Source organism: Schistocerca piceifrons, chromosome 9 (genome assembly GCF_021461385.2).
Source record: "Schistocerca piceifrons isolate TAMUIC-IGC-003096 chromosome 9, iqSchPice1.1, whole genome shotgun sequence".
NCBI lineage: Eukaryota > Metazoa > Arthropoda > Insecta > Orthoptera > Acrididae > Schistocerca > Schistocerca piceifrons.
The window spans coordinates 42,085,085-42,101,043 of NC_060146.1; the positions used below are offsets into that span (position 1 = coordinate 42,085,085).

Genomic DNA, 15,959 nt, shown 5'->3' on the forward strand with positions numbered 1-15,959 from the left:
ACGGAATGAGAATGTCGCTCTGTGCTGGCAATTTCTCAGTTCATTCTAAGCACTTCCACGACAGATGCACCACTGTATCAGACTTACAAGGGTTTGGTGTCTGAAGAAAAATTAAAACGTGCTGTCCATCCCCCACTGGAGAACTATTGTACACTCTGTTCAGTGCGAAGTTAATATCCCCAATACCCTACAGAAAACTACACTGTTGCTCATATCTGTAAGGTGGTAAATAGACGTGTCTTCTACACGCCACTTTACTAGCGATCTCCATGTATTTACCTCCATCACTGCCAATGCTCACTCAAAATTAGGTGTAAAACTACCAGGCTCGGTTCAGAGTGTAAATAGTAAAAGCTAAGAGTCGCTTCGGAAACAATTACTCAAGACTGTAGTCTTCCAGTCCGTTCAGATGCTACGGACGTCAGCGTAATATATTTTGGTAATTACTGGTGTGAAGAGGCTTTAGAAAAACATACTTACATGCTCAATGAGACAGAATGTAGTAGGAACTGGACAGCGGAAAATAATATTATTGCTGTATTATTGAATTATTGAGCCACATTATCTAGGTGAAATTCGTTATTGTTTGCTAACAAGCAAATTAGTGTCAGTATTAACGTCGTATATGCTGTTATTGTCTCATTTAATGAGACTTACTGTGGTATTTTCTGTGCACAACCCTGTGTCTGAATGTGGGTAGGAGACCGGAACCTCTCATATTGAACTACGTCGATAGCAGTCGCATCTGAATGCTTTATCAGTGTTCACTAGTTTATTTGTATAGCCCTTACGCTATTGCCAAAAATTGGTGGTGCGTTTACTAGAAAGTAGCGCATGTGTGTGCATCAAAATATTTGGCCGAGGTAGTGTGTTGTTACTGGGCTCAAACGAGCAACTGAGAGGGCTGAAGGTGTCAGTGAGGAGTAGAGCGAGAAGTATTGCATAGGAGAGTTAGGAGTTGAGGGTGGGATTGAACAGCAGCAACAGCCGAGCAATTTGTTGACGTAGATCAGGAGGATCGTTGCGGCCATGGGTTGCGAGCTGGGAAAGCTGCTAGTGCTTCAGAGAGGCAGCGGAGGAGGTGGCGGCGGCGGAGGCGGCGGGGGCGGAGCGTCCTGCCCCCAAGCGGGCCCGCCACCCCCGGCCACGGACCCCCGCATCCCGCTGACGGCGCGCCAGAAGTACAACATGCTCGCCTCCTGGAAGGGCATCAGCCGCGCCATGGAGCCCACTGGAGTCTACATGTTCCTCAGGTCAGTGCTGTCAACCACCAAGCTGCTAACAGTTGCGTAGGTTCCTACCGCTACTCACTAGCTGAAGACATTCATCGCGCGTCTGGTGGGTTTGTGATCTGTCCAAGTCATTTAATTATGAAGATTACGCCACTCTCTTAGAAAAGCTCAAGTTTTGTGGAATTGTTAGATTTACAAACAACTGGTTTGACTTACACTTCACCAAGGTTGCGCTAATAATCCAAACTAAGCTGGAAGAAGAGAACATTTTAACTACGTCCACACTCACTGTCTCACAGAAAAGTGAACAGGATTTTTTCGCAGGAAATTTAATACAGTTAAATTTTTTGCTGGGATACGTTTACGCTGAAGGCCACAGTTTTCGAGGTACTCAAGAAACACGCTTTCGAAGGTCACGTTTATGTTTTCCTCCAATAATTCGAAAGCTACGGGCTCTAGCGAAAATTCATCCGAATCACAATTTAACTACATTAAATTTCCGACAAAAACGTCCTGTTCATTTTTTTCCGTAAGAGTTTGCATGGGGTGAGCGAGAGAAGATGAAAATCTTGGCAGTGGTATTCGAAGGCACTACTGTCTGCTTATAATCCACCAGTAGCGGCAGCTGGACCACCCTGCGGAACTGAATGACATGCCACATGACAATCATCAAGAAAAATCAGCAGCTTTTGTTCACAGCACTAGCGTTACAATAAATCCCATGAGAGAGAAGCCAATAGTAGAAATTGTGAATGATGTTTCTCAAAGATTTATTCTGAGTTTCACTGAGAACACACTATATTCAGTTCTGTACTGCAAACAGGGGAATACCAATAACTGACGTAGCACATGAACAAGTGTACGGTAATATAGAGTACATACTAATGAAAAAATTGAACCATAAGAAACTTATTACTGAACTTCTCAAACAATTAAGTTTAGCTAGTTTCGCTTTTCGTATAATGGCTAGTTCTGTAAACAAAAGAAACAACCTCCTAACGTTTTTTTGCATGTTTGCGTTTAATATTGTCTAATGGAATAACTTTCTGCGACAACCCATTACTTAGGCAACGGTTTTGATTGCACGACAGCGAGCAGTAAGAAGTCATATCTGATGTTCACCCATTTTCGTCTCGTAGATGGCTCTTCAAAGAATTTGACATTTTAACTCTTGATTCACAATATATGTATTCGCTGGTGAAATTCGTGATGAACAATCTATCACAAATTGAGAACAATAGCGATGTCTATAGCTATAACACTAGAAGAAAAATGACATGTATTACTTACTTACTACTTAAACTGTCAGTCGGCCAGAAACAAGTTCAGTGTGCGTGCACTAAAACAGGGGTGGGCAACCGATGGCTGGTGGATCGGATCCGACCGCTGGTATTTTCAATTGGGCATGCGGAAAAAATAGCGTAACTGCTCCTAACTGTTTGTCGACACAGGTTGTCTATCTCAATGCCGTATTTTTTAATTTTTATTTGTTTTTCGCCAACATCTACATCTCTCAGTAGCGCTTGCAACCTACGTCCTTAATTATCTCTGTCTTCATCTCCAATTTCTACCTTGTACAGCTGCGTTTAGTATCATGCAAGTTATTCCCTGATGTCTTAGCAAATGCCATATCATCCTGTCCCTTCTTCTTGTCAGTTTTTTCCATTTATTCCCCGCCGATCCCGCAGAGAATCTCCTCATTCCTTATCTTATCAGTCCACCCAATTTTCAACATTTTTCTGTAGCACTACATCTCAAATGCTTCGATTCTCTTCTTTTCCGAATGTCCCATAGTTCATGTTTATCTACCATACAACACTGTGCTCCGAAAGTACATACTCAGAAATTTCTTCCTCGAATTAAGAGAAATGGCTCTGAGCACTATGGGACTTAACATCTGAGGTCATCAGTCCCCTAGAATTCAGAACTACTTAAACCTAACTAACCTAAGGACATCACACACATCCATGCCCGAGGCAGGATTCGAACCTGCGACCGTAACGGTCGCGCGGTTCCAGACTGAAGCGCCTAGAACCGCTCGGCCACAGTGGCCGGCTTCATTTTTGTACTTCATTCTTCCGTCGATCTGCTTCAGTACACTATGTGATCAAAAGTATCCGAACACCTGGTTGCAAATAACTTAACAAGTTCTTGGCGCCCTCCATCGGTAACGCTGGTATTCAATATGGTGTTGACCCACAGCTTCGATGACAGCTTCCACTTTCACTGGCATACTTCCAATCAGGTGCTGGAAGGTATCTTTGGGAAAGGCAGCCCATTCTTCACGGAGTGCTGCGCTGACGAGAGGTATCGATGTCAGTAGGTGAGGCCTGGCACGAAGTACGCGTTCCGAAACATCCCAACGGTATTCTATAGGATTCAGGCCAGGACTCTGTGCAGGCCAGTCCATTACAGGGATGTTATTGTCACGTTTCCACTCCGCCACAGGCCGTGCATTATAAAGAAGTGATCGATCGTTTTGAAAGATGCAATCACAATCTTCGAATTCTCTTCAACATTGGGAAGCAAGAAGGTGCTTAAAACATTAATGCAGGCCTGTGCTGTGATAGTGCCAAGCAAAACAACAAGGGGTGCAAGCCCCTCCACGAAAAACACTACAGCATAACACCAGCGTCTCCGAATTTTACTGTTAGCACTACACACGCTGGCAGATGGCGTTCACCGGGCATTCGCTATACCTACACCCAACCATCGGATCGCAACATTGTGTACAGTGATTCGTCACTCCACACAGCGTTTTTACACTGTTCAGTCGTCCAGTGTTTACGCTCCTTACACCAAGCGAGGCGTCGTTTGGCATTTACCAGCGTGATGTGTGGCTTATGAGCAGCCGCTCGATCATGAAATCCGTTTTCTTAGATCCCGCCCAACTGCCATACTACTTGCAGTGGATCCTGATGCAGTTTGGAATTCCCGTGAGATGGTCTGGATAGATGTCTGCCTCTTACGCATTACGATCCTGTTCAACTGTCGGCGGTCTCTGTCAGTCAACGGACTAGGTCGGCCTGTACGCTTTTGTGCTGTAAGTATCCCTCCACGTTTCCATTTCACCATCACATCTGTAACAGTGGACCGAGGGATGTTTAGGAGTGTGGAAATCTCGCGTACAGACACATGACACAAGTGACACCCAATCACCTGACCTCGCTGGAAGTCCGTGAGTTCCGAGGTGCCCCCCATTATGCTCGTACCGTGAAATATCAGGAATGCGGTACAATATCAAATCTCTGACATCGCTGTGGCCGGAAGAAGATTCTGCAAGGACGGGACCAACGACAACTGAAAATCGTTCAACGTGACAGAAGTGCAGCCCTTCCGCAAATTGCTGTAGATTTCAACGCTGGCCCATCAACAAATGTCAGCGTGTGAACCATTCAACGAAACATCATCGATATGGGCTTTCGGAGCCGAAGGCCCACTCGTGTACCCTTGATGACTGCACGGCACAAAGCTTTACGCCTCACCTGGGCCCGTCAACACCGTCATTGGCCTGTTGATGACTGGAAAGATATTACCTGGTCGCACGAGTGTCGTTTCAAATTGTATACAGCGGGTGGAGGTGTACGGGTATGGAGACAACCTCATGAATACATGGACCGTGCGTGTCAGCAGTGGACTGTTCAAGATGGTGGAGACTCCGTAATGGTGTGGGGCATGTGCAGTTGTAGTGATATTGGACCCCTGATACGCCTGGATACGACTCTGACAGGTGTCACGCACGTAAGCTTCCTGTCTGGCACCTGCATCCATTCATGTCCATTGTGCATTCCGACGGAGTTGGGCAATTCCAGCAGAACAATGCGACGCCGCACACGTTCAGGAACACTCTTCAGAGTTTAAACACTTCCTCTTCCCACCAAACTCTCTAGACATGACCATTATTGAGCATGTCTGGAGTGCCTTGCAACGTGCTGTTCAGAACAGATCTCCACATCCTCTTAGTATCACGGATTTATGGACAGACCTGCAGGATTCATGGTGTCAGTTCCCTCCAGCACCATTTCAGACATTAGTCGAGTCCATGCCAAGTCGTGCTGCGGTACTTCTGCGTCTTGGGGGGGAGGGGGGGGGGGTGGAGGGGGCCCTACACGATGTTAGGCAAGTGTACTAGTTTCTTTGGCTCTTCAGTGTAAATAAAACATCCGTCATACTGTGACGGAGACAGTGTTTCACAGCCTGTGTCGTGGTGTAGTGGCGGCAATGGCAAGTGCGAAGAGATGGTGCCCCTTTAAGGCACGGAATTAACTCAAACATGGGGTTGTTTAAACAGTAATGTGTCCCTGTCTGTGACACGGAACCGTGCCCAGTACAAATTTGCGCGCTCCAAAAAGAGGAGAACGGACGTGCAATGTTTGCCCAGCGTCCGGAAGATTTAGACTTTATGGCCTGCATAAGCGTGGCACGGTTCCAGCTGTGACAAGCAGCGTTATCTGTGCGCGGAATAAATTATCAGTACTGGCTCTTCCGAACATGCAAACGGAAGGGCCTCTGGTGTTTCGAGCACGGTACAAAGCGATCTTCGTCATTACTGTCGTCAGTTCATGTAAAACGACTGTAATAAAGGAAATAATATATCTTGGCAGGGTCAGCTACATAAAACGTGCCCCTGGTACTCAAAACAATTGCATCTATCTTAACTGTGTAGGGTCGTCATATAAAAAAGTGCTAGTTTAATTGGTACAATTTTCTTTCAGTTCTTTTTTGATTAGCTCAGATATCATGATTTGAGACCAGTAAGAAGTTAGGTTAACTCAACTGACAAATTTAAATATGAATAAACAACTCCTCAATTGCTTGGTGCCCTTCGCTCTTTAACTTCTTTCCATCGTGTTATTACGTGGGCACTGGAAAGAAATATGTGCTACCCACTGTAGAGAATTTCACACAGGTTTGCTTTAGTACGAATTTTTAGAGCAGGAGAATTGGTTACCAAATGTAAAACTTTCACTGCATTATTCGTCGCCAGTGCTGCAATATAGTTTTCACATACAATGAGGTGACAAAAGTCAAGGGAGAGCGATGTGATTTAAAGATGGCGGCAGCATCGCGTACACAGAGTAGAAGAGGGCAGCGCACTGGCGAAGCTGTCGTTTGCAGTCAGGTGACTCATGTGAAAATGCTGTGTAGGCCGAACGGGCAGAAATTTCAAAATACGATATGAAGAACTCGTAAGACATAGCGACACGAACCAATCCAACTTGTGTCATCAAATCAGAACAGAGAATCAACACCTAAACCAGTTATAACACGCTATAGGAATCTCGCACGTAACACCGAAGGGCCCGAAACTAAATCCTTCGGAAGAAATAGAAGTTTACAGTAACCCGTGTAAATATTCCAACAAAATCTCAAATGAACAAACTGAATTAAAACATAAAAACAATATCGACAACTTTATTGAAATCATCCAACTGGATCATGAGTAAATAAATTAACACCACGAGTAAACAAAACAAAGATTAAAAATTCTTACAAATCCACAGATTAATAACCGAGACGTAACTATAGTACCAATAAAGAGAACAAAGATTATATGTACTCGCAAACCCATAAAATAAAGCAGATACATATTGATAATTCTGGTAAACAAGAAAAAGATAATAACTTCTCACAAACCCATAGAACAACAGACATGTAACCATAATAAATTGTTAAAGGCTGTCGAATACAATTATAATTAGACCATCTCAAAAATAGTGTGCAATACCTACATAAACTTAAGTTTAATACATCTCCAGCTATATTAACATTTCGACAGCACCGGCAATAACGACGTGCTAAGCATGTAGGTAATTCAAAATCGTTATGTAATTTGTAGAAAATAAAAATGCACGAAAACGTTTTATTCAAGGTTGACTTTTTTGCAGATAGCTCGAAAATTATCGTGGGGTTCTAAATGAGCTCACAGCGGTCAGAAGAGGTCAATAAAAACATTATAGCAACGTAATTGGTTTTTCAATATATAATGTCCTTACAAGACATATACAACGCAACAGGCCTACGAGAAATAAAAGCCAGTAATGTCTACCTCTACACCTATACGCTGCGAACCACTGTGAAGTGCATAGCAGAGGGTACTCCCTACTGCACCGGTTGTTAGGCCTTCTCCCGTTCCATTCACGAATGGAGCGCGGGAAAAATTATTGTTTAAATGTCTCTGTGCGTGCAGTAATTAATCTTATCTTATCCTCACAGTCCCTATGACAGGGTTTGTAGTATATTCCTAGAGTCATCAGTTCTCTGTACTCGTTCGCTATCCCCTGTCAGTCCTATTTCGTACCGGTCCCACTCACTTCAGCAATATTCTAGGATGGGTCCCTCGAGTGATTTATATTTATAGACTAATTGTATTTCCTAGAATTATAGCAATAAACCGAAAACTGTTAAGCCGGCCGCTGTAGCCGAGCGGTTCTAGACGCTTCAGTCCGGAATCGCGCTGTTGCTACAGTCGCAGGTTCGAATCCTGCCTCGTGCATGGAGGTGTGTGATGTCCTTAGGTTAGTTAGGTTTAAGTAGTTCTAAGTCTAGGGGACTGATGACCTCAGATGTTAAGTGCCATGGTGCTTAGCGCCATTTGAACCATTTTCAAAACTCTTACCTCCTTTACGCACCATTGAGCCTATGTCACCATACCACTTCATGTCCCTACTAAGTGTTACGTGTATTTGTCTGAGTGTACAAATTGCGACTGGAAGTCACTAATATTATATTCATACTTGCTACGTTTTCTTGTAAAGTGCTCCATTTTACATTTTGGAACATTTAAAGCAAGCTGCCAATCACTGCATCTCTTTAAAATCGTATGAGGTCTTATTGAATATTTGTTCAGGCTGTACTTATTGTAGATAACTGCATCATTTATGAAACGTTTGAGGTTACTATTAATGTTGCTCGTAAGATCATTAATATAAGACGTCAGGTGGGAAATGTGCGAGTAGGATTTAACATGACCTATATTTTCGAAATAAACGCTGGTTGACGTGGGGGTGGTCGCTCTCTTCGAGATACCTCATTATGTTTGAGCTTTGATTATGTTCTAAGATTCCGCAACGAATGGATGTCAAAGATATTGGACAGTAGTTTCGTGGATCACTTCTGATGTTCTTTTGTAGACAGGTGTGCTCCCTTCCGCCTGTCGGCATCAGTCTTTCGGTTAGATTCACGCTGGATTATAGTTAAGAGGAGCCGACTCAGTTGCGAGTTGGGTATCGAATCTGATAAGGATACCATCGAACCATGGGGCTTTGTTCAGTGTTAACGATTTCAGCTGTTACTCGACGCCACTGACACGGATATCTCCCTCACTCCTGTTTTCAGCGCTACGGGAACTAAGTTGGGGCAATACTCGCCTTCGGAAAACACAGTAAAGCATTTCAGCTTTTGCTCTGCTACCGTCAATTTCAGTTGATACCTTATTCGCGAGCGACTGGACACTGTGCCACTAAAGCCATTACATATGACCACAACAGCAGTATCAGCAACGAAATTTATTTGAAACGACTAGTTTCGGCGCGACACTGGTCCTCTATAAATTAAAAGAATACTTTCATTCTTTGGCCCATGTATCGTAGAACCCATATCATACTCGTACATTAGCAGTGTATAGTCTACTCCCTGTTGTAAACACGTGGGCCAAGGAATGAAAGTACTCTTGTGCTTTATAGTAGACTTGGCGATGGCTTAAGTGTTGCTCCGAAACTAGTCGTCGGAAATAAATTTCTTTGATGTAATCATTTACTTTTGTCCGTCTTATCATTTAGTAGGGGATTAAGGATCTGATGAGGTTGTAACATACAGGCTGTTTCACTGAATGTGTTTGCCTCTGCAAGTTACGAAGTAATAGGCGACGGAAATATTTATTGCGGTAGGTCACCATAAGAAACGTTACGCTGTCTGCGGGGCTATGAACATAGTTTATTGTGTTATTATCCACAGCAACAAGATACAGTTTTTTAAATGGATCAATAGTTATTTCTATCATGCACTGGATTCAGTAACACCAGCTGTATATACATCAAATTAAATTACATTCGTATCACTTTTAGTTTGGGAGTTACAACCCTTCAAAGCTTCAGGGGGCAGATACCAGACGCCGTACGTAATACTTGGCTGTGTGGTGGGTGATGGATGTTCTGGCGGTGGGAAGCTGATTTAAATGAGATGTTCAAATGTGTGTCCATGTTCCTGAATGCACAATTCAATGCGCCTCTAAAGGATCTGCGGACGAGATGTAACATCGCCGGTGTCACGGAGCAACATACGTCCTAGTTGCCCCGTTTTAGATCATCTGGGGATGTGGGCTCAGTGACATAAACACGATCCTTTAGATATCTCCACAAAAAGAAATCTAATGCTGTTAAATCGGGCGACCTTGCTGGGCATGAATGAGGACCGTGGCGCCCCAACCACCTCCCTGCAAACCTGTTGTTTAGTTCTTCCACAACAGCACGCGCAGAATGGGCTGGGTGACCATCGTGCTGCATCCACATATGGACCCTCGTGTGTAGACACACATGTTCAAGGAGACCACCCAAACTATCGACTATAGACGCGCGATATAACTCACTCGTCAGTGTACCTGGCAAGTAGTGAAGACCGATGTTTTCATCACCAAGGATTCCACACCATACACTAATAGACCACCTACGTTGACCGTCGACAGCTCGTACTCACCGAGGATTGTCTGCGGCCCAGTAGTGCACATTATGGCGATTCACTTCATCATAATTTCTGAACGTGGACTCATCAGAGAACATAACACCTTGTAAAGACTCCAGCGTGAAATTAAGCATGGCCCATTCACAGAATGTAACTCTCGCACGGAAATCGTTCCCATGCAGCTCCTGGGTCAGTGACAGGCGGTACGGGTGAAACTTGTGGCCGTGTACTATATGCCACACAGATGCCGATGACATTGTAATTCTGTCAGAGACAGCAAAGGACTTGGAAGAGCAGTTGAACGGAATGGACAGTGTCTTGAAAGGAGGATATAAGATGAACATCAACAAAAGCAAAACGAGGATAATGGAATGTAGTCGAAATAAGTCGGGTGATGCTGAGGGAATTAGATTAGGAAATGAGACACTTAAAGTAGTAAAGGAGTTTTGGTATTTGGGGAGCAAAATAACTGATGATGGTCGAAGTAGAGAGGATATAAAATGTAGACTGGCAATGGCAAGGAAAGCGTTTCTGAAGAAGAGAAATTTGTTAACATCGAGTATAGATTTAAGTGTCAGGAAGTCGTTTCTGAAAGTATTTGTATGGAGTGTAGCCATGTATGGAAGTGAAACATGGACGATAAATAGTTTGGACAAAAAGAGAATAGAAGCTTTCGAAATGTGGTGCTACAGAAGAATGCTGAAGATTAGATAGGTAGATCACATAACTAATGAGGAGGTATTGAATAGGATTGGGGAGAAAGGGAGTTTGTGGCACAACGTGACTAGAAGAAGGGATTGGTTGGTAGGACATGTTCTGAGGCATCAAGGGATCACAAATTTAGCATTGGAGGGCAGCGTGGAGGGTAAAAATCGTAGAGGGAGACCTAGAGATGAATACACTATGCATATTCAGAAGGATGTATGTTGCAGTAGGTACTGGGAGATGAAGAAGTTTGCACAGGATAGAGTAGCATGGAGAGCTGCATCAAACCAGTCTCAGGACTGAAGACCACAACAACAAACAACATGTGAGATTGACACCAGCGACTGTAGCAACGGCTCGTAAGCTGACATGAGGATCGTGGTGTACTGCAGCTTCTTGCAGTTCTTCATCTGTTACTGTGGCGCATCACCAAGCGCCCTGTTTCCCGAAGTCGTTGTTCGGCACGTAAGAACGCAATGGCTGCCGGAGCTCTTCGCCTAGAATATCTCACGGCGTGTGGCATCGAGTCGGCACTTGCCGGGCATCAGCAACATGACAAAGTACTCGTTGTTCGTGTGTGCCATCTTCATCCGATGTCAGTAACTGTGGTATATTCAGTCCCGTTTGTTTGTGTGGCTCGAACTGTCGGGTATACGGCCGTGTGCGGCGGCAGTCGGCAGTCTAACAGCGCATCGAGGAAGCTTCTCGCTCCGTGACACCGGCGACGTTACAACTCGGCCGCACCACATATAGAAGGCGCATTGCGTTACGCGCAGCGTGTGTGGTACCTGGTTCAAATGGCTCTGAGCACTACGCGACTTAACTCCTGAGGTCATCAGTCCCCTAGAACTTAGAACTACTCAAACCTAACTAACCTAAGGACATCACACACATCCATGCCCGAGGCAGGATTCGAACCTACGAACGTGGCGGTCGCGCGGTTCCAGACTGTAGCGCCTAGAACCGCTCGGCCACCCCGGCCGGCTGTGGTATCTGCCCCTGAAACTTTGAAAGGTTGTAGCTCCCAAACTAAAAGTGATAGGAATGAAATTTAAATTGTATGCACAACTGGTGTTACTGATTCCAGTGCAAAATAAAAACAACTATTGTTCCATGTAAAAAATTGTGTCTTTTTGCTGTAACTCCTTGGATAATAACACAATAAACTATGTTCATAGCTCCGCAGACAGTGTAACGTTTCTTATGGTGACCTACCGCAACAAATATTTCCGTCGCCTGTTACTTCGTAACTTGCAGAGGCAAACACATTTAGCGAGACTCTCTGTATAAGACCTGTATTGCCTTTAAGTACTCCATTCAAATGATTTATCTGTAAAGTAGCGTTGATCTGTGTAAACATACACAAAAGAATTATGTTGAATAACGTAATGAACATGAGTGGTCCCCACTTTAAACAAAAATAAATTGCCCAACATATGAACACTGGATTGTTGAACTTTCATGGTAAATACGCATGCCGGTCGGAGTGGCCTAGCGGTGCTAGGCGCTACAGTCTGAAACCGCGCAACCGCTACGGTCGCAGGTTCGAATCCTGCCTCGGGCATGGATATGTGTGATGTCCTTAGGCTAATTAGGTTTAATTAGTTCTAAGTTCTAGGGGACTGATGACCTCAGAAGTTAAGTCCCATAGTGCTCAGAGCCATTTCAACCATATACTGTTTATTTTTAAGTAACAGACAGAAGTATAAATAAGTACTTCGAAAATGTTCGTAGGTTACGAGAACCTTTATACAGGGTGAAGCGAAATTCGCGCACTCGGGCTTCGCAACTCGACTCCTCAAATGCCAGAGATAAAAAAAAAAAGTCTCTCACAAAATTTCATCCGGCGAATACATCTGGCAGAAGAAGGACGTTAAAGAGTGGCAATCTGGCAACACTGTAACCACATGAAGGGTAACTATCTCAGACAGCACTTACTTGTAGTGTGCAGCTGGTGCAGTGGTTTGAGTTTTGGGTTATCATGCAGGAGCTTGAGGGTTCAGCCCTAGGTTGGGGCGCATTTTTTATATGCTAATTTCATTCTGAAATTTAATACTGTAATATATACCGTTTCTTATGTCACATATATCCTAAATTTACAACATTTTGTAATGTTGAACACAACAGATACGTGGTTAGACACATAAGAAATAAACAGTTGAAACATTTAATGCGACCATGGTGATAACACGTAGAAATAATAACCGAATTTGGACATTATTTGCAAAGCATGTTGCTAGTGCTAGTCCTGTAATGGACAGAGTCATGACCTGAATCCTATAGAACACCTTTGGGATATTTTGGAATGCCGACTTCGTGCCAGGCCTCACCGACCGACATCGACAGGCCTCCTGAGAGAAGCCCTACGTGAAGAATGGGCTCCCAGTCCCCAAGAAACCTTCCAGCACCTGATTGAACGTATGCCTGCGAGAGTGTAAGCTGTCATCAAGGCTAAAGGTGGGCCAAAACCATACTGAATTCCAGAATTACCGATTTAGGGCGCCTCGAACTTGTAAGTCATTTTCAGCCAGGTGTCCGGGTACTTCTGATCAGATAGGGTACCTCCACAAACCTACCAAATAACCTGTAGGATCCCTGATACAGTGATGTAAGACGGACAAACAAGATGTTAAGGGGATAGGACGTGAAACAGGCCGACTTGGAGCAGGAGAGGCACCACAGGACATTTCAATTTCCACTGTGTATACTTTTACAAATATTATAAATGAGTGAGATTTTCACTCTGCAGCGGAGTGTGCGCTGATATGAAACTTCCTGGCAGATTAAAACTGTGTGCCCGACCGAGACTCAACGCGGGACCTTTGCCTTTCGAAGGCAAGTGCTCTACCAACTGAGCTACCCAAGCACGACTCACGCCCCGTCCTCACAGCTTCACTTCTGTCAGTACCTCGTCTCCTACCTTCCAAACGTTACAGAAGCTCTCCTGCGAACCTTGCAGAACTAGCACTCCTGAAAGAAAGGATATGCGGAGACATGGCTTAGCCACAGCCTGGGGGATGTTTCCAGAATGAGATTTTCACTCTGCAGCGAAGTGTGCGCTGATTTGAAACTTCCATGGCTAAGCCATGTCTCCCCAATATCCTTTCTTTCAGGAGTTCTAGTTCTGCAAGGTTCGCAGGAGAGCTTCTGTAAAGTTTGGAAGGTAGGAGACGAGGTACTGGCAGAAGTAAAGCTGTGAGGACGGGGCGTGAATCGTGCTTGGGTAGCTCAGTTGGTAGAGCGCTTGCCCGCGAAAGGCAAAGGTCCCGAGTTCGAGTCTCGGTCGGGCACACAGTTTTAATCTGCCAGGAAGTTTCGAATTTATAAAACTTTGTCAGCATGACCAGGAAGGATTCCGAATTCACACTTTTAGCAGTGGAAGTTGTAAAACATAACGAAATAATTTGAAATTTCATCATTTCTTTCACTTACTAATGGCAGCATTTGTTGCTATAGGTACACTTTTGTTCATAAGTTAGCGAGATTCTTCGATGAATTTGCACAGCATACAAAACATACTTAAAGGTGTATGAGACTCTAGAATTTTTCAAATGTATTAAAAACTGTGGTAAAAATTGAGGTAATTAACTACAAAATTTGTGTTATTTTCTAAACATGAAGTTTAAAATTCAACACCTCATTCGGTTTTTCATAAATTAAATAAATTCTAGAGGTTCGTGCACCTGTAAGCATGCTATGTATGCTGTGCAAAATTCATCGAAGAATCTCTCTATCTTAGGAAGAGAAGTGTACCTATAGCAACGAATGCAGCCATTAGTAAGTGAAAAAATGATGAATTTTCACACGCAAAAAAAATTTATTTTGTTATGTTTTCGAACTTCCACCGCAATGAGTGTAAATCTACATCTACATCCATACTCCGCAAGCCACCTGACGGTGTGTGGTGGAGGGTTCCTTGAGTACCTCTATCGGTTCTCCCTTCTGTTCCAGTCTCGTATTGTTCTTGGAAAGAAGGATTGTCGGTATGCCTCTGTGTGGGCTCTAATCTCTCTGATTTTATCCTCCTGGTCTCTTCGCGAGATATACGTAGGAGGGAGCAATATACTGCTTGACTCCTCGGTGAAGGTATGTTCTCGACACTTCAACAAAAGCCCGTACGGAGCTACTGAGCGTCTCTCCTGCAGAGTCTTCCACTGGAGTTTATCTATCATCTCCGGAACGCTTTCGCGATTAGTAAATGATCCTGTAACGAAGCGCGCTGCTCTCCGTTGGATCTTCTCTATCTCCTTCCTGGTGTTGCTGACAAAGATTTATGAATTTATTTGTAAAAGTATAGACAGTGGAAATTAAAATGTCCTGTGATGCCTCTCCTGCTCCAAGTCGGCCCGTTTGACGTCCTACCCCCCTCTTAAGCAGGTGTTCGTGATGTTTTGGCTCACCAGGTTCACTACAGGGTGACGTCCGGACATCAGGCGCTTGCCGTTCGGATCTACGGAGCGCACTGCTACACGGCCAATAACGCCACGCAGTACGCTTGATGAGGATCGATGAAAGACGAATGGGTCGCACGAGCGGGTACGAAGATTGGTTCGCTGTCTGGCCCGGGGGTCGGGATATGTGGGTCGGGCTGCTGTCTTCCGGCCCGTTAGGTCCGGCCGGGATCGCTGCCCTGGTAAGTGGCTGTCAGTCAGCGGCCGTGACGGGGACTGCCCATCCGTCTTGACTGGAGTGGCAGGCAGGAGAGGGGCGACGCGGGGGTGGTTGCGGAAGCAGAGGCGGCCTACCGGTGGAGCGGGTCGGCCTGCGAGGTCGTGGGCGGCGGGAGGCGGAGCCCGGGGGTGGGGGCGGCTGGAGCACCGCCGGCAAGCGTGCTCGAGAGGCCGCCGGGCGGCGCCGCACAAAGGCGGGGGCGGCTGGAGCACGGCCCCACTAGGCGGGGCCGCATGCGCCGCGGTTAATGCAGTCACACCTCACCTCGCCTTGCCTCGCCTCGCCTCCGGTCCACATCCCATCACACCACACCGCTCCCACACTACCACTGCCAGCAAACTCCCAAAGTTATTGTCGCCCTACTGCACCATCAGGACCACCTGCTGCAAGCAACGCAGACCGCGCGCACCTAATAACGTACACTCATGAATAATTCAACGAGCGACTTCCTCTCACTAGGAGCTCACTACCGTAGCTCACAAGGCAATGGGATTTTTTCCATTAAGGTTCGCCGATGACATTGTAATTCTGTCAGAGACAGCAAAGGACTTGGAAGACCACTTGAACGGATTGGACAGTGTCTTGAAAGGAGCATATTAGATGAACATCAATGTGGTGTGCGTACTGTAAGTCTTTCAGTACACACACACACCATCAGATTATTTGACTTGT

The 15,959-nt window shown here is 45.0% G+C and overlaps 1 protein-coding gene across 1 annotated transcript; it reads left to right on the forward strand.

The window, feature by feature from the left end:
- The first annotated feature begins 1,029 nt into the window (after positions 1-1,029).
- On the forward strand, positions 1,030-15,535 carry LOC124716677 (zinc finger protein 503-like). The gene is made up of 2 exons (XM_047243215.1): positions 1,030-1,253; positions 15,307-15,535. Exons 1-2 carry the CDS (start codon positions 1,030-1,032, stop codon positions 15,533-15,535), a joined length of 453 nt encoding a protein of 150 aa, XP_047099171.1.
- Positions 15,536-15,959: the final 424 nt, after the last annotated feature.

Bases quoted from the DNA above. Each gene is read 5' to 3' on its own strand.
- LOC124716677 (XM_047243215.1), top strand. From the start codon at position 1,030: ATGGGTTGCGAGCTGGGAAAGCTGCTAGTGCTTCAGAGAGGCAGCGGA. The intron at 1,254-15,306 runs GTCAGTGCTGTC...TCTTGACTGGAG, and splicing joins GGAGTCTACATGTTCCTCAG to TGGCAGGCAGGAGAGGGGCG.